Source organism: Electrona antarctica, assembly GCF_951216825.1.
Source record: "Electrona antarctica genome assembly, chromosome: 24".
NCBI classification, from domain to species: Eukaryota; Metazoa; Chordata; class Actinopteri; order Myctophiformes; family Myctophidae; genus Electrona; species Electrona antarctica.
This window is the reverse complement of record NC_136803.1, coordinates 7,116,968-7,135,602: the sequence shown is the minus strand read 5'-3', so window position 1 is coordinate 7,135,602 and position 18,635 is coordinate 7,116,968. Positions and strand designations below refer to the sequence as shown.

At 41.3% G+C, this 18,635-nt stretch overlaps 2 protein-coding genes across 4 annotated transcripts in view; one reads left to right on the top strand and one right to left on the bottom strand.

Moving 5' to 3' along the window:
• Window positions 1-3,151: 3,151 nt before the first annotated feature.
• On the bottom strand, window positions 3,152-12,633 carry aamp (angio-associated, migratory cell protein). Of its 2 annotated transcripts, XR_013789103.1 has the most exons (12): window positions 12,119-12,633; window positions 11,506-11,652; window positions 10,734-10,853; window positions 9,640-9,779; window positions 8,606-8,750; window positions 8,081-8,164; window positions 7,204-7,319; window positions 6,288-6,382; window positions 6,047-6,137; window positions 5,252-5,406; window positions 4,286-4,464; window positions 3,152-4,213 (listed from the first exon to the last, which is right to left on the bottom strand). XR_013789103.1 is itself a non-coding variant. In XM_079495176.1 (11 exons), the coding sequence occupies exons 1-11, from the start codon at window positions 12,198-12,200 to the stop codon at window positions 4,389-4,391; spliced, it is 1,251 nt and encodes a 416-aa protein (XP_079351302.1). In that variant the 5' UTR covers window positions 12,201-12,632; the 3' UTR covers window positions 3,152-4,388. The 2 variants fall into 2 exon arrangements, 1 of the variants encoding a protein (XP_079351302.1); XM_079495176.1 differs by having other exon boundaries at window positions 3,152-4,464; window positions 12,119-12,632.
• A 341-nt stretch (window positions 12,634-12,974) lies between these two features.
• The window catches only part of txndc16 (thioredoxin domain containing 16), a 33,875-nt gene continuing 28,214 nt past the window's right edge, over window positions 12,975-18,635 (top strand). For both annotated transcript variants that reach the window (XR_013789061.1, XM_079495033.1), the window contains exons 1-5: window positions 12,975-13,212; window positions 13,376-13,563; window positions 14,576-14,658; window positions 15,300-15,373; window positions 16,373-16,447. Coding sequence is in view for 1 of the 2 variants with exons in the window: in XM_079495033.1 (XP_079351159.1) it covers window positions 13,404-13,563; window positions 14,576-14,658; window positions 15,300-15,373; window positions 16,373-16,447 (392 nt within the window). In the remaining variant the exon portion in view is untranslated. The remainder of the gene's footprint in view (window positions 13,213-13,375; window positions 13,564-14,575; window positions 14,659-15,299; window positions 15,374-16,372; window positions 16,448-18,635) is intronic.

Sequence of the window (18,635 nt, the reverse complement as noted above, 5' to 3'; positions counted from 1 at the left end):
TGTTGCTATACTGTACAACCCCAAAAGGCGTTCCTGTCTTGAATGGGTTAAGTCACTCTGTAGTGTTTTTCTGTCCCAAATAGTATATTTTGGAAAGAAACTGCAATTGATTTGTTAACTCATTCTGGCCTGGTCTGAACAGTTGATTACTTCTATTTTTGTTCTCTATTGAGACCGGCTGACAGTTGAAGACAGGGAAGGTTTTCGGGCAGGGTTCCAACAGGACAACGGGAGAACCGTCCATCCCTCCACCACTTTGGTCCATTCAATCCCCAAAAGATCTGCCATTGAATTTGCAGTACCTTCATGATCCAGAGCAGGGATGTCAAACTCAAATACACAGTGGGCCAAAATAAAGAAATTGGTACAAGTCGAGGGCCGGACTGGGTTTCAACACACGGGCACCGCGGTCATGAGAACGTCCCAGGCAAACAGCAAAAAAGTAAATGCATTTAAAACTGAAAATGCATTATTATTAAGCTCAGTTTCCTGTTCTATGATCCTCACCAAGCACTGCTTTCATAGTATGTGATATGTGCCAATGCACTCACAGTGCATTGGCGGACTTGTAGTATTATGGTGGTCCGTGCAATATACCAGGGCCAGTTCTAATACTAATTAAATATCATTCCGCGGGCCAAAGATAATTCATTCACGGGCCTGATTTGGCCCCCGGGCCTTGAGTTTGACATATATGATCCAGAGGATGGTCCCTACTGATTTTGGTTTGATTGATTGATTGATTATCGTATTCACAGTTTGTAGAATGGATACATTTCAAACAAATGAAGCACAAGTCGATACAAAAACAGCTACGAGGATAAAACCATGAAAAGCACTACGACTCGTTTACATCAGGGTCCTCCATTTTCAATTGATCAGAACATTTGGAGACGTGAAAATATACACTTCTATGAACAAAATATATAAATTTAAAGAAAGTAAAAAAGGGGGAAAACGTCTACAGTATGGAAAAATACTGGGTATGAGGGACTTTGAGTTCTGGTGACCCCATTTCCATTTGTGCACATTGACAAGTTACCTCAAAATCTAATGGCACCCACACATACTGACAACTGTGTTCATTGCAGCATCTGAGCCAAGCTGGAGGCACCTAGCCTGGCTAATAAGCCAGACTAATATCACACAACACTGTCGCGGTATATATTTTTTTGCCAACGGCTGATTCGGTCTGGTTTATTAACCAGGCTAGGAGGCACCATAGTCAGGAACTGAACCTGAGTGTCTGGGTGGTGAGCGAGTGCTTTACCACCCAGACGACCTTATTTTCAAGGCATTTCTGCCTTGTTATAAAAGTGGAGAGAGGAAGCGAGAGGAAAATCTGGATTCCAACTCAGGAAGTTGTAACAAGATGCCCCTCAAAGAGCTAACACGGACCAGCTAGGGTCTGAAGTCAAGATGCCCCTCAAAGAGCTAACACGGACCAGGTAGGGTCTGAAGTCAAGATGCCCCTCAAAGAGCTAACACGGACCAGGTAGGGTCTGAAGTCAAGATGCCCCTCAAAGAGCTAACACGGACCAGGTAGGGTCTGAAGTCAAGATGCCCCTCAAAGAGCTAACACGGACCAGGTAGGGTCTGAAGTCAAGATGCCCCTCAAAGAGCTAACACGGGTCTGAAGTCAGGGTATATAGAACATACACACTTCCCATGTAGTCTCTCCCCCATAACTTTAAAATGGGATAGAAGCTTTTCAGAGCTGGACTTCTTGGCAGCACACCTAAGTATGAGACATTTTAAAATTCCCTAAAGTAATCACCCTGAAATAATGGCCTGGTTTAGTCAGATCCTTTGGGTGACTTTGGTGCCAGACTGGCTCACTGATGGTCATAGAACCAGGAAGGAATGGCTAGCTTTGAGACCATGACCTCAGTCCACTCTAGTGAAATGAATCCTGAATTATTCATCTGCCACCATTACATGCTTGGAACCATCAGGGCTTTTAGAAATCGAATGCTGAAAACACTTAAGAGGGAATTTTGGCCAAACAAAATGAACGAGCCAAGGAAGTACATGAGAGAAGAATAAGCAGTTTGGTTCTGTTGCTAATTTGTCAAAACCACATTGTTATTCTGCATCATAAGCCCCCCAGTGATTAAATACATAATAAGGTATGTGGATTAATTAGTCCATCTAGTGTATCCATGTATATCTTGGCGCAGCAACATCAACATTTCAGATTGTATTTCGCGACACACAACCCCTAAACTCTTCCATCGTCATTGGTTGACTCAGCAACCAGCCTCACTCTCGTCTGCCTGCCCTTGAGTATCTAGATGAGATGAAACAAAGTTTCAAAGCTTAATCAAAGACGAAGTCTAAACAAAGCAAGAGGCCACTTAGACTCATTACCAACCAAATGATCGTTTTCATCTCAGAGGATAAGATAATGAATGGCATCTTATCTCAACATTTTCAAAAAATGAAACATCCTTCAGATGTTTAAAAAAAGAATCCTCCCTCGCTGAAATGACCAAATATATGCAGTGTGATACATCCTTGTCTTATCCCTAATTTTATTATGATTCAAATGTAAAAATATTTAAATGACAGAACATTTCCTCTGTACTGATGACGGTAATGTTAAGTAGTGGGTTTTGTTGTGGATGAGTAAAAAGTCCACTTAGTTGAAAATGAAATTTTAAAATAACACAAGAGAATATTGAGGTTTTACATCAATGTTTTTGACAGGATTGAATGTTTTGTCTGGGCATATGAACATGGCACCTTGTCTGTGATTACCGGTAAACACAAAGCGATTTAAAAGGACAACTTTGCTGTTTTCTTTTTACCTGAATCCTATGGTTCTGTTGTGAGGACGTGAAAAACCTCACATCAATCTAACACTTTCCAAAGCATTCTGTTTCAAGAGCTTATTCTCAGAGACGCTAGCAGGCAGGCGTGGGGGGGCTTTATTTTTTCTAGTTTTGATTTTAGTCTGGCTTGTCTTTTTGTTTTGTTTTTCAGTATGTCTTGTTTAAAAAAAAGAGATTCTGTAAAGTGATACGACAATGTGTACATTGTCAATAAATCAATCTAAAAAAAGAAAAGAAAAAAAATCTTCAGCAGCCTATTCTGTGTAAAATGAGTCGACAAGAGTTTAGTTATAAGAACATTGGCGATTCCCGTCAAATCAAATCAGACCGGTTTCCTTTTATTACGTGGCAACCATACCGGGTGTAACAATTAATCAGTTCGTAGAATTTCCTCGTAAGGATTAGTGTACAGTTGCACACATAAGGAAGTACATCTTGCATTGAAAATTAAATCCTTAAGCCTGTTCTGCAGAATTGGAATGAGACTCTACACAGGCTAGATCCACAATACCTAAATCCTTCTACCACAAGAAAACCAATAATCTAAATGACAACATAGCCTGTGATCATGCGTGCCAAGCTCCATCAGACACAGCTGATCAAGCACGAAACACAATAAAGGAACTGGTAGGTGAGGCGGTAGGGACAAATTGGGAGAAAATAAAAAAAATCATACAAATATAAATAGCAATGTCTGTTGCATTGCTGGGAGGTTTCATCTACAACCGATGAGAGACCAGAAGAGAAATCAACCAATTCTACAATAAAAATCTGTAAAATACTAAACGGCTGTAATCTTTCCATGTGAAAAGCTTCAATTCTGTTAAATACATGACACACAAATGTGTGCCGGCAGCAAACAAATTTACTCACATGCTTACTACATTTTTTTTTGTCACCCACTATATTCCTCTAAAAAGCATGGTCACACAGGCAGAGACTTACTCACGTCCACCATAAGTTCCCACTCCAGATTTACAGTATAATTTGTCATTAGGTTTTGAATTAAGAACAAAAGTTAACTTAAAGGGTTCATGACATTCACACGTTTGATAAACAAGATAGTCTCAAGAATCAACAATATTTTTAGGATGTTTGTAACACAAACAAAATGACCCTCTTGCTTCCTTGGACCTTTAAACTCTACAAATGGAACTTACAGATCTATTTTGTTCCATTTCTACACTCAAGAGTTCTGGGGGTTCTTGAAATTAAAACGTTTGAGAACCACTGTCCAAAATGACTGTGAAACTCTCATACACTGCATACGTCAAAAACCCTATGGGCAAAACAATCATTTGAAATCTAGTGAGTGAATCATGGTAGACTGCAAAACACACTCCTACTACTGACTGATCATTGGCTGCCATGTTTGTGGCCTGGGGAGTGGGGTATGATTCAGTTCATCTGTGGCCTGGGGAGAGTGGGGTATGATTCAGTTCATCTGTGGCCTGGGGAGAGTGGGGTATGATTCAGTTCATCTGTGGCCTGGGGAGAGTGGGGTATGATTCAGTCCATCTTTGCAACATCTCTTTAAAGTCTTGTCCGCAGCTTCTACCGGTCAGGACTCTGGAGGAGGAAGACTTTGGCCTGGTTGTCCCCAGAGGCGGTGATGGCCAGCGACGCTTCTCTGTAGATCCATGCGAGACATAATTCTTTACTTGACTTGCGGAAAAGCAACCGACAAAATACTTTTGGTACAGAGGTTTGCAAAATTCTTAATGATTTGCCACTGTGTAAGAGAACATTTATTTAAATGACACTCGGCCACCGTAGTGAGTATAGCGGCTAGGGCTCATGGAATAAAGCTAAACATTCTAAACCAGGGGTGGGCAACTTTGACGATGGAAAGGGCCACTATATTTCCACACTCACTCCAGAGGGCCACATTGCATATTTCTGTCATAGCAAAGATATAGGATCTAGCTATTTTTGCTATTATATGAAGTGAAATTATTGTTTTGCTATTTTTCAATTGTAATCCTGAAAAGTAACATTTTTATTTAATTTCAAATGCCTTTAATTATAGTTATATGTCTTCATGAACCACATACAAATACATTGGACATAAAAGAAAGACAATAACATTTTAATACTACTCATTAAGCTACTAATTTAGACTGAAGTAATTAAAGCGGGTCATGTTTACAAATCAGTAATATATCAGTATTCTGATTAACCTGAGGGCCGCATTAAGTGAAGGTGGGGGCCGCATGTGGCCCCCGGGCCGCCAGTTGCCCATGTATGTTCTAAACCTATGGTGTTGCTGTTCTACAAGAAATCACAGGTTGAGGCTTTAAACTTAGCTTTTGTGTCATTTGGTGTTTATGGATTGGACGATGCTTCTAAACATGTATTATATTGCTAGTTTGACCACTTCAAATACTCTTTAATCTTAAAATAACTGGGCTGCGTACCTGTTGAGGGTGAAGTCTAGGATCTCAGCGGTGTGGCCGTGGAACTCGGACACCATGGTGCCCGAGCGCCCGTCCCAAAGGCGCAGTACTCCATCCAGACTGCAGGTGGCCACTACGGAGCTGGAGTCCTCCCACTGCATGCGCACAATGGGAGCCTGGACCAGACAAAAAAATGCAAACACAGACAGACAGACAGACAGACAAATGAACACAAACACACAGGAGTCAGCATAGCCCACGCACATGGAGATATGCACATCAAACATATACACCACTGATGTAAGACAAGAAAGGAATGTGACGGACGAATGTAAAATAATACTTATAATAATAAGAGTAGTATTACAACCACTACAACATATGGCAGCGCATCTAAGGCTCTAATTTCGTCCATGCTAAACCCCTAATCTCTAAAAGACTTTGCCTATTTTATTTTATTTTGAAAAACATTTTTGAATAGTTAAAATAGCCAATCTACAAGCTCACAACGTGTTGATGTAGATTGGCTATTTTAACTATTTAAAAATGGTGCAAGATAGAGCCCCTAGTGTCCAATCTGTTTCACTATCTACTTCAATTAACTTTATTGACATTGTCAACCAGTACCAACACCATTCTAAGTCTCTCAATGGATGAGTAGGGAGACCACCTCCAGCTCCAACCACAGCAGATGTGCTAGTTTATGTTGTATTAACATACTCCACCATTACAGATTGGTTAAAATAACATTTATTAGTTCAAATAAGTCCTGGATTGCAGCTGTAGGTGCTGAAAATCAAATGAAATGTGTCTTACTTTGTTTTGCCACTTGTGTCTCAAGGTCTGCGTGGAGAGGTCGTACACAGCCAGGGTCCCATCCAAGAACGCCACAGCCACCAGGGGAAAGCTGCAACAGAGGAGACGTACGGTGAAGACAGATCTTTATTTGTTTTTAAATCCTTAAATGGATCAGCTCCAGTTTATGTTTTGTAATGACCAACAATCACCTCTAAGAGGTGATTGTTGGTCATTACAAAAGTGTCTCTGTAGTACTCACACGCTGCAGAATCCCACTGATTCCACAGAATTGGTTTGCTCCTCGTCTTTTGAGGACTTGGCTTTTCCTCCGTCCAATGAGAAAGTTCCAAGGACCTTTAAAAAAAAGAAAAACGCAAAAATACAGATAAGTGCATGCATGCACAGTTTAATTTTAAACACTGCAAAATGTGGATAATAAAATATGTTATATTATGCGGCTTTAGATAATCGTGCCAACAACAACAACGCAGAGGAAAAAATAAAAAAAAACACTTGGCGTTATCCACCACAACCCTTAGGTTGTGCAGGGTTTTCAAAATACAAGTACATGAAAGCTTTACTAGCAAAACAACCATGCACGTATCTTACTAACAGTCATTTTGTAGATGTTGGCTATGCACTTTTTTTTTTTTATATATTTTGTTTTTATTTTCAATTTTTCACAAAATACGCAGACCACCCGTCCACAGCCCTCCCCCCTCCCCACATACAAACCCACATACATAGAAGACAGCATAATAACAATAATAATATTATACAAAAAACGTGGAAAAAACAAAACAAAACAAAACAAGAAGAGACAAATCTACTGTACAGAGAAAATTGTTTCCGGAAGCAATCGAACCAGACTGAGATAGCTGAAAATAACTAACCTATAACATTTCTGATACAGGTAAGGACAAATTTTCCATATAATTCAAATAAGGTTGCCAAATCTTCAAAAATGTTTCAAACCCTTTCGAATATAAATCTTCTTGTCGAAGAGGAACACAACTGTTCATTTCTGAGGACCATCTTGCGATAGGTGGGGGGGAGTCAGACTTCCATGTTATTGCAATACATTTTCTAGCAACCCCGAGTGCAACCTCTATCAATTTGATTTGTGCTAAGCCCATTTCCTCTCCATTGTTTGTCATGGCGAACCACTGCCTTACCTTTCCTGTGGTGGTGTTGATGAGCTTCGCTGAGCCGTCCACTGAGCCCGTCATCACCAGAGAGCCATCCTTGTTGCATGCCATGCAAGTCAGCACCGCCTTGTGGCCTTCGTGACCTGTTGCAGGAGATGTCATGTATTTGTGGCATGGTGTCTCAAATGAGAGATTTGGTATAGACAGTTTGGTGAACAAAAAAGAAAATCGATAATGGGGGCTATTTTAAATTCTCTAATTGTGTGTAGACTTCTTGTAAATTAAGTAATAAAGATGTTTAACAATAATGTAACTCTTGAGAGCGTAAAATAAAACCAAATGGACCCGTATGGGTTCATTTGGTTTCATTTTACACTCTCAAAAGTTAAAGATCTATAAGGGTCCATTTGATTACCAACTCTTCATCATTTAGCTGGGTACCAGATTGAGATTTTGAGAATCTGCCGATACCAATTTTTCCCAATCCGATATTTATATTTTTATAGAACACGTCACTTATGCCGTATGCCTAATATCCAAAATTACAGACAGTCTAATATCATGATATGAATATAATATTGATACTAGGGATGTCCCGATCAAATTATTTTGCTCCTAATCCGATTCCGATTATTTGAACATTTCCGAACACGTGATCGGATCGAGACAATAGTTGAAACCCTGACTTCTGAATGACTTCCATGCCAAGGCTTCCAGTACAGATGGATGATAATCGCATCTTATGATGTATTTACAAACAAAACTGTTTGGAATGCCGATTATCACTGTACCTGATGAGACACAATCTAAAGACATTGCAGACGTTTCAGCACCGTGCACTTACCGTATCATTACTCCCCTTAAATAGCCGCCATGCGGTGTCAAACAATGCTTTTTAACTCACCCTTGATGACGTGGATAATGTTGCCCTGTTTGAGGTCCCACAGTCGTATTGACCCGTCCTCATAGCCCACTACAGCTCGTTTACCTGGTGACAAGCGTCATGTTAAAACCATTTCAACTGAATACTGCACCTTGAATAATGTCCTTATGTATATATAATGCACAGTACACATCAGCTGCTATGCATCTTGCATCTTCATATAATTGATCAGGAATGTTCTTTTTGAATATTTAGATTTGTATTATCGTGAGAACGATGGCTTCCATTATAGCATAGTAACTTTTCAGGAATAGAAAGCCGATTATATGAGGACGTGATATTTTATCATGAACATTAGTGAGTACCAATTATATGAAGATAGGTTGGAAGTGGTGAAGTCATCATTTAAACCCTCAAGACTGGACCAGAGTTGATTCTGTACTTGCACCACTTTTTCCCTCTACACCAAATCTCTCAACTAAATATTACATTTTCAAATGGTTTGAATGGTTAAACTGCACTGTGATTGTCATTGTGGTTCCTCACCGTCTGGCAGGACCTTGCCGCTGGACGCCTGACACCCAGGACCCTGGAAGGTTTTGCAGTCGCCAGACGGGATCTTCCACATCCACACGTTCCCGTCTGTGGTTCCCGCTAACAGCACAGGTGCACAGGGATGCCACTCCAACCACTGGTCCAACGTACATGATGGGAAACAACATTAAGGATTAGATCTCTGTATCTGGATAGGAGTAGATGGAGATGTCAGTGTAGCAGTGTTGTTTTTGGCAGCAAATTTAGATTTTAGTTTTAGTCATAGTCTCTTGAATAGTTTTAATTTAGTTTTAGTCACATTTTAGTCACCTGGAATGTTTTAGTGTTTGTCTAGTTTTAGTCGCCTAAATATCATAAGATTTTAGTCGACTAAATCTAGTTGATTTAGTCGAACAAAATGTATTTTGGCGGGCATTGATGCCGTCATAATGACTGTTATTTTCACTTGCTGAAAATAGCTGATCTACAAGCTCTTGTAGATCAGCTATTTTCAGCATGCAACTAATTGTAAAACGACTTATAGTGGATCTCTTGTCCACTATAGTCCCTTCCTAACATTTTAGTCTAGTTTTTATTTGTTGACGAAATTGTCAGTATATTTAGTCTTAGTCTTCATAGCTTAGTTTTCATTTAGTTTCCATTTAGTTTTCATCAGTGAAAAAAGGTAGTCGACGAACATTTTTCGTCTTAGTTTTAGTTGACGAAAACAACACTGCAGTGTAGAGAGCCAGGACAACACGGGCAGAGATATGGGGAAACATGGGAGACATGACGGGAGTACGATTTGAATTTGAACCCCTGGAACTCACAAGGAGTTATATGGTACCGTTGAGCCACCAGGCAGACAACCCTTCATTCATGACCCATTCATCTGTTGATTATTGTTTCAATTCATCCAAGTACGTATAACTTGAGACCACCATGAAATAATAATTTACCCAGCAGTCAAAAATATGATTATATAGTAGAGGTGATATACACAGGTGATATACACATTACAGACATACTGTTAATAAAGTTCTTACCTCCAGGTCTCCGACCTCGTAAGACCAAATCTCTACTTTGGTCTCCACCTTCCACACTTTGATCTCACCACTCATGTCACCTGACGCCACCATAGAGGAGTCATGGCTAAACGAGGCACACGTCACTGAGTCTTTGTGTCCTGTGGATACACATGCAAATAATACAGTAAATCGACACCGAATGCTGCGTTCACACAGGCAGATGCAAAAGATACAAAGATGTAAAGCTACAGTGTATTTGTAGCTGTTGTTGTAGCTATTGCAGCAGCTACGAACGTCGGTGTATCTTTGTATCTTCATGTCGCTGGCATCCATTGAAAATGAATGGTGGATTGTATCTTTGCATCTGCCCATGTGAACGCAGCAGTACAGCTCACGACACCTTTCCCTCATTATTCTAAATCCTGGTTTATATTTTGTCGTACGAAAAATATCCCAGCCCAAAAAAAGCAGATCCACAATGTGATGCAAGTGTGCTTTTTCCACCATGTGACATGTACAGTACACATTTTTATAAATTGAGCAGAAATGATTTCCATATGACCAATTGGATACAACTATTCTCGGACTTGGCAACTGTTCAAAACGGCATTGGTCAATTTTGGCTGTGGTTGTGTGTGTTGTGCTGCTGCAATGCCAACACTCATTACAACACAGTCTAAGGCCTCACTCAGACCTTTACTGCATTGCTGTATGCTTGTTGGATGAATGTTGTGTAGTCTCATGGCCGCCCCAATGCATTTCCAATGGAAGTCACATGGTTTGTAGTCCACATTTTGGACTACAAGCTGTTGTATGGCTTTCGGCTGTGTTTCGACTGCGCCCCTCCCCCTCATACAACACAAATGTTGTGTCAAACCATGTGACTCCCATTGGAAATGCATTGGGGCGGCCATGACACTACACAACATTCATCCAACAAGCATACAGCAATGCAGTAAAGGTCTGAGTGAGGCCTAAGCGTGATCAACAATGCAGTTTGATGGTACCTTCTCCCTCCGCAGCTCACACGGAGTATCTACATGTTCGCGGTACTGAATGAAGTGAGCTGTGTCGACACAAGGTTACTCATCTACATCTACTTAACTACTCACCGGTGCACTCAAACAGAACTTCTCCGTTGCTCACTGTCCAGACGTAGGCCTTGTCATCCTCACCGCCTGTGATGGCCATGGTGTTGGTGAGCGGGTCCAAGCTCACACAAAACACAGAGCCTGTAGGGAATGTGTACAATAATATGGAGCAATGAGAAGACTCCAAACCGAAGCACTGCAGTAACGTGTAAGGAATGTATTTATTACGATATTTGAAAATGTTTAACCAGCTACATAGATTCAAATCTGAAAATGACCAGTTGAATTTGTATTAAAAAATGGCTACTGGTTCCGTGAAAGCACCAAGGTTCCAAAAATCGAGAACTGAACCAGTTCGGGGTGCATACTTAGTTTAGACAGGCATTGGTTAGACATGGGTTAAGGTTAGGTTTAGGTGTGCTGCCCCATGGGAGGTTAGGGTTAGGGTTTGAGATGAGGAGAGATGAGGTTGTAGTTGTAGGACTAATGACTGGTCTAACCAATGAATAGTCTAAACCAAAAACTGTCTAACACCAGTTCTAGAACCAATGTTATTTTGGTGGAAAAGGGGCTAGTGAGTCTCCATGGACATGGTGAAGGGCAGTAACTTTACCCCTGTGCTGCCCTGATGCCCCAAATCAGGTCTGATCAACCGACTACACAGTACACACAACTCATAGCCTCAGTACAAACTGCCAAAAAATGCACACACTGACGCACAGTCTTGTGTCGAATCTACTTTTTCAATATTTGCTGGGAGTGCCTACAGTACAGATATTGGAGCGAGTGTTACCTGTGTGCTTAGAGAAGGTCAACTCGCTGTGATCTTCAACATCTTCCTCCTCCATCTCATCTTCTGTCTCCCAGCATTCGCTGTCGTTGTCATCGTTGTTTCCAGCGTCGTCAAAGTCCACGTCCTCCAAGTCGTCAGCTAAATCATCTGTTGGACACACGGACGGAGAGACAAGGAGGACACAGGTTGATTTTCAGCGAGTGACACCACGGCCATACATGACAGGACAACATTAGGCTTTAGTAATAGTAGTGTAGTTTTGTGACAAATATTAGTTGGCTTGTTTGATGTTATTTAATCCAGGTTCAAACTTTGAGTAGTGTTTCCCTTGGGCATGAATGTAGTCTTTTAACACAGGAATGTACAGTGTATGGGCAGTGGTTAGCCTTGGATCAATTAAGACTATCATAGATGTATTTTATCAAATACATCATACATCATAGTCTTGATCCAAGGCTATATAGGCAGTGACTATAATAAGTAAAGTTGAGTGGGAACTTTATAGTCATAATTAAACAACAGAAATAGGATTTGAGTGGACAACACACACCACCACCAATATACCAACAACTATTACTAAACTACTACTACTACTACTACTACTACTACATACCAGGCCCTGGTTCAGTTTCGTCCAGGTCGATCACTTCAATGATCTCTTCATCTTCGTGGATATTGATTATATTAGGATCCATAACGGTAAAGTAACAGTTGTGTGAGTATACAGGAATAATATTAATAACAATATGTAGTAACGTTATCTGCCCTCAGGGGAGGTAGGTAGTGGGATTATAAATACACCGTCGGTCGAACTAGATCGCGATATAAAGTCTAACAGATGGAAACTAGTACTAGTAAAGACACAAATGCTCCCATTTTTCTTCACATGTTGGTTGTGAGGAACGATGGTGATGACACAGACGCGTAAAGATGACGTCGTTGAACAGAGTCCTCTCGGGCTCTCGGGTCAATTCAGCTTTAATCCGCTAGATGGCGGCACAGTAAACAAAGAACTGCTACGACTAAGTTACGAATGTAAACAGAGCTGCTACCTTTTAACACGTCTTAAATCTGAGGGTTTTTTGTATACTATTTAAATAGGCTTGAGGAAAAAAAATGCTGCTATTTGTCCCTAAGTGAAAAAATGCTCCCCTCCAACTGTATATACTTTCAACTGTTTTATTTTTATTTTACTATGACAACGTATGTTTTCTGAATTTAATTGAATTGAAACAGAACCAAAGTTACTTTGGGTGAGATGCAAAACCACGCCCACGTAACCGATACGCCAGCCCATTGGCCATCGCCCCGTCCAGACCCCACAGATCAACTGACCCGATTGGTCCGCATGGAAGACGTATCCGCCTGATTGGCCGGTTGGATCACGTGGCTTTTGTGTCAGGAAGAGAGACACTAAACTACTAACCATCTTTCTTTTGATTATCATTTGATGAAATGTCATTGATCTGTTAAGAAATGTTATGATTTGCGCAAAAAAGGGGAAAAAAATGCAACTAGCTTCAGTTAACAGTAAAAGCCATTCTACGCCAGTAAGATCATGTTCAAATTAGAGGTGCACTTATTTTATAATTTCAGTGTTATAACATCACATTGTACATGCTCCAGTCCACAAACCAGGACAACAACTATTGTAAAACCTCTGCAAATATTGAGGTTGGAAGTTGGAACTTGCCTTCACGATTCCAGGTAATGTATAGGTCGTACATGATGACTGACTATTGACTCAAAAAATTATATTTTATTTTTTTCCTACATCATATAGAGTCCAATAACAACGAAGACCTTTTCTCCAGCGTGTGTGTGTGTGTGTGTGTGTGTGTGTGTGTGTGTGTGTGTGTGAACTGTGAAGACAATAAGTGGACCTTCTTCAGGTCACCATGTCATGGATGTGTGTGTTGGTGATGCTCATGCTGGGTCCAGTGCTGGCACAATGCACAGTGTCAGGAAACACATCAGGCCTAATGGAATACACTGCAGACAGCTTTAGTGAGAAAGCTCATTCTGGGAAGACACTCTTTGTCTACTTTGGGCATCAAGGTACAGTCCACAGTCCACACTACAGTGCAGTCACATATAGCTTAGTTCTTTTTAGGTTGCACTGTATATAGCCTGGGTGTTTTTGTTGGTTTTTTGTTTGATCATTGTTTGTGAATTGTGGGGCTGCTCTAGCCTGGGCAGCATTCCTTTTTGCGTTTATGATGCGGATGATATTGTTACGTCATGATTGATTGAAAAATGTATTAACAGTTTGCAGAATTACAGTACATTTCAAGCACAAACTCAATACAAAGGCTGTTAACTGTGAGTGGACGACCCAATTCCAATAGGGTCCACCATGTTCAATTCATCAAAAACATTTAGAGACGTACAAATAGACACTTCTATATAGACAAAGGACAGAACAGGAATTCATCATAGTTGAATGTTGTAGTCATTGTTTTGTAGTCATCAGGCCGGAAACCTCTAAACTGGAGCTTCCTTTCCCTCAAACCGGAAGCATAATTAATACCTTTCCAATTAAAGCGTGACTCGCACTACGCCGCATCAAGGCTTTTATTTGGAAGGTATTATTCTTCCGGTTTGAGGGAAAGGATGTTCTGGTTTAGAGGGTTTCGGCCTGATGACTACAAAACAAAGACTACAACATGACGTAACGATATCATCCGCTCCCGAGTCCCGACTGGATAACACAGCAATTTAGTAACACAGACCAGGCTTTCCTCTGAGGTTGAAAGCCTGGTGACGTGAGGTTAGTGCCGCTTTGGTGCAGTGATTAGAGCATATGCCTGTCAAGCGGAAGGTTGTGGATTCGAACCCTGCCTGGGGTCGACGTCAGCAAGGGCATGCGGTCGCAACGGGATCCCAAATCAAATCAAATATGCCCTCAAATCAATATAATTTGCCACAGACCCCCACCCCATCTGAAATTTGTGCCAGGGACAGCGTAGTTGTGTAGTTCATATTTTTCAAAAATATTCCACATTTATTCCTTATTATTTTATTATTGAAAATAGGTCTTAACTGTCATGCTCTCCGTCTCTTTGTCCAGTGTCTCCTGACATCTCCCTGTTCCTGGTCCAGCTGGAGAAGTCTGCTGAGGCTCTACTCGATTATGGGATATCTGTTGCCAAGGTTACTTAGTTGAAGTCCTACTGAAGCCTGGCCTCAGAACTGAGTTTTATATTTAGAGCAACTAAAGCACAAACCCCAAACAAGGGATTAAATTAATTTCGTTCCTATGCCACTAAAATGTGGAACGCCCTACCAACAGCCATTAAGACATGTGAATCCCTTGACTCCTTCAAAACCGCTCTCAAAGAGCACTTATGGACAGCAGCAATTTGAAACTGGCCCTTGTAAATAAAGTCTGAGACCCCCCCCCCCCCCCCACCCTTTTTCCTCATACTGTACATGTTTTTCCCTTTTTTACTTTCTTTATATGATGATTTCCTGTTTGGGTTTTTTGTACGTCTTTAATGTTCTGATGAAATTAAAAAGGTGGACCCGGTTTTGAACAAGTTTAGTGCTTAATCACGGTTCGTCCACAAAGTAACAGTTTTTGTATTGACTTGTATCAATCAATCAATCAATCAGAGCAGGCTCTGTTATAATTACCATTTACCTATAATAGCAACTGCCACTTTTTTCATGGTCTGGGGGCAATTCAAAGAGTGGTTGTAAAGCATATAAAGTTTGTTTCTACCACAGTAAAATAATTCATGGTTTGATGATGGATGGATGGTTTTAGTATAATGATCGCTTTGTCTCTGCAGGTGAATTGCAGTAAAGAGCAGGTGGCCAAATTCTGCACAGGAGAGAAGTTGATGAAGAAAGCCTATTTATTCAGGTAAGTTGCATAGATATACATGGTGACGATCCAACCTGCAAACACCATCAGAGGACAGCAAAACGGCCTCTGTAGCTTCCAAGGTCCAAGCCTTTCTCACTAGAGGTCTGTATGCAGGTATGCAGAGGTCTTCCAAGGTCCAAGCCTTTCTCACTAGAGGTATGTATGCAGGTATGCAGAGGTCTCCAGATAAGCATATAGCTGAGCTGCTTAATGGCTCATAGTCTTTTGTTTGAGTTTTCTGGTAATGTATTTAAGACCAAGTTTGTGTGAGTTTTTTCAGCACCCTCTGGTGGATACATGGCCTCACTTCTGTAGTTCAGCATGTATGCCTACTCAATCAATTCAATCATATCAGCAGTGAGTGGATGTAATATTTTTTGGAGGCAGTCGCAGCACCTCTAATTTGAAGTCTGTGGAGCTGATAAGACCTAGATTCTAGATCGGCTATTTTCAAAAGGCCAAAATTGATATAGGGCTGAAGTGGTTAATGCATGTTTTGTAATAATAATACAAATCCACAAAATAACTTGTAACTAAAACTGTCAAAAAATAATTGTAGTGGACTAAAAGTACAATATAGGTTACTCTGAGATGTAGTGGAGTAGAAGTAAAACTATTGGAAATTGGAAATACTGAAGTAAAGTACAAATAGCAAAAATAATGTACTTGAGTAGAGTACTTAAGTAAATGTAATTAGTTACAGGTACCTTCTTCCACCACTGGGTCTGTGTTCTTCTGTCTGTCTCTCAGGGGTGGTGAAGTACTGAAGAGCTTTGACCTGGACACTGTGTTCTTCTGTCTGTCTCTCAGGGGTGGTGAAGTACTGAAGAGCTTTGACCTGGGTCTGTGTTCTTCTGTCTGTCTCTCAGGGGTGGTGAAGTACTGAAGAGCTTTGACCTGGACACTGTGTTCTGTGTTCTTCTGTCTGTCTCTCAGGGGTGGTGAAGTACTGAAGAGCTTTGACCTGGACACTGTGTTCTTCTGTCTGTCTCTCAGGGGTGGTGAAGTACTGAAGAGCTTTGACCTGGACACTGTGTTCGATGTCGACGCTATAGTCTCTCACATCCTGTTGTAAGTTAACTGGATTCAGATTTACACCACGTAGCTCAGCCATTCTCAACCTGTGGGCCTCCCGGGGCTCACTGCTGGGCCGTGACCAGATATATTACAAGTGGGCCCCCAAATAATAGAGGCTAAGCACGTGACATCATCAGCATACCCGGAAGTTATGCAGGAACGCCTGCTGAGTGGCAAAAAAACGACTTTCTGGCCTTAGCCCATACATCCAAACAGAAAAGTCTGATTGCGTTAAACATTAAACAACGTTAAACTCACTTTGCCACTCGATTTGCCACTCACCTTATCCATGTGAAAACCCTCTATTGGCTAAACGTTGAAGATTGTATTGATAATATATATCAAAACATTAACCCATTAAGTCTTAATGATTAAGACCTCGGGCCGATTGCCTTCCAAAGGCCTTCTACATCAGTAGTTCTCACACAAATCAAAAATGACATTTTTTTAAATGAAAGATTTGTTTTCGTTCTGAATTTGGAAGTATTTTAGTTGAGAACCACTGACTTCCAAAAGGAAACTGAACGCACAGCGATATTTTATTCCTATAGTTTGTTTCTGTTTCTAGGCCTGCTGTAACACTGGCAGGATTAGGGGTTAGATCCGTAGTTCTGCGTACTACTGGCAGGATTAGGGGTTAGATCCGTAGTTCTGCGTACTACTGGCAGGATTAGGGGTTAGATCCGTAGTTCTGCGTACTACTGGCAGGATTAGGGGTTAGATCCGTAGTTCTGCGTACTACTGGCAGGATTAGGGGTTAGATCTGTAGTTCTGCGTACTACTGGCAGGATTAGGGGTTAGATCCGTAGTTCTGCGTACTACTGGCAGGATTAGGGGTTAGATGCATAGTTCTGCGTACTACTGGCAGGATTAGGGGTTAGATCCATAGTTCTGTGTACTACTGGCAGGATTAGGGGTTAGATCCATAGTTCTGCGTACTACTGGCAGGATTAGGGGTTAGATCCATAGTTCTGTGTACTACTGGCAGGATTAGGGGTTAGATCCATAGTTCTGCGTACTACTGGCAGGATTAGGGGTTAGATCCGTAGTTCTGCGTACTACTGGCAGGATTAGGGGTTAGATCCATAGTTCTGCGTACTACTGGCAGGATTAGGGGTTAGATCCGTAGTTCTGCGTACTACTGGCAGGATTAGGGGTTAGATCCATAGTTCTGCATACTACTTACAGGGGAAAGGATAAAATTAAGGCCTATTAATACTGGTGATATAAAAACCAGCTCAGTGGCCTTGTGGTTAGAGTGTCCGCCCTGAGACTGGGAGGTCGGGGTTCGATCCCCGGCCGGGTCATACCAAAGACTCTAAAAATGGGACCCAGTGCCTCCCTGCTTGACACTCAGCATCAAGGGTTGGATTGGGGGTAAGTCCCTGTGACATACTAGCGTCATGTCCAGGGGGTGTACTTGTACATCAAGCTGCCTCACGCTACAGAAACAGGAGATAGGCTCCTGCCCTATGGGCCTCATGGCTCGGCAAGGCTACTAATACTAACTGGTGATAAGGTGACCACCACTACAACATGATGTCATGCCGCCGCGGTGGTAAGCGACTCACCACTCACACCAACACATCTCTCTGTTTTTACTAACCACCATTTTGGTGGTCACCTTATCACCTAAAACTGGGGTATGAATAGGCCTTTACGATACAGAGGATAAGACTATGATGTTACAAACAGTCAGAAGTGTGTGTGTGTGTGTGTAGCCTGCAATTGCATGGGTTCAAGGGCCCCATGAAGGTCCCAGAAGCTGTTCCACATGGTGCTAGGGGAAAGGATTCCATTCGCTGTGTTTTGCTCAGTGAGGTTAGACTTCGAGCATGGCACTGGCATTATACTGTGTATTATACTGTGTAAGGCACACTGGATAAAGCATCCTTCAGATGGTATATTATGTTCATGGTTCTATGTTGTTATAATAGTTATTATACAGCTGCAACCTGGAACTTATTTTAATGAATAAAACTGAATCTGTGGGGTAAGCGCAATATCTTCCCGGTAAAGATTTTGTTGATCATGCGAAAGCCTGACCCAGTACGGTACAAACTCGAGACGCCTGAATCACTGCCCTCCTAGTCCACACCCTCCAGTCTAATCAAATCAAATCAAATCAAATCAAACTTTATTTGTATAGCACATTTACATCGACCGAGGTCGAACCAAAGTG

Bases quoted from the DNA above. Each gene is read 5' to 3' on its own strand.
- aamp (XM_079495176.1), bottom strand. From the start codon at position 12,200: ATGGATCCTAATATAATCAATATCCACGAAGATGAAGAGATCATTGAA. The intron at 8,165-8,605 runs GTGAGGAACCAC...GCTTGTCACCAG, and splicing joins CGGCAAGGTCCTGCCAGACG to GTAAACGAGCTGTAGTGGGC. The intron at 6,383-7,203 runs GTAAGGCAGTGG...TTTTTTTTAAAG, and splicing joins TCAACACCACCACAGGAAAG to GTCCTTGGAACTTTCTCATT.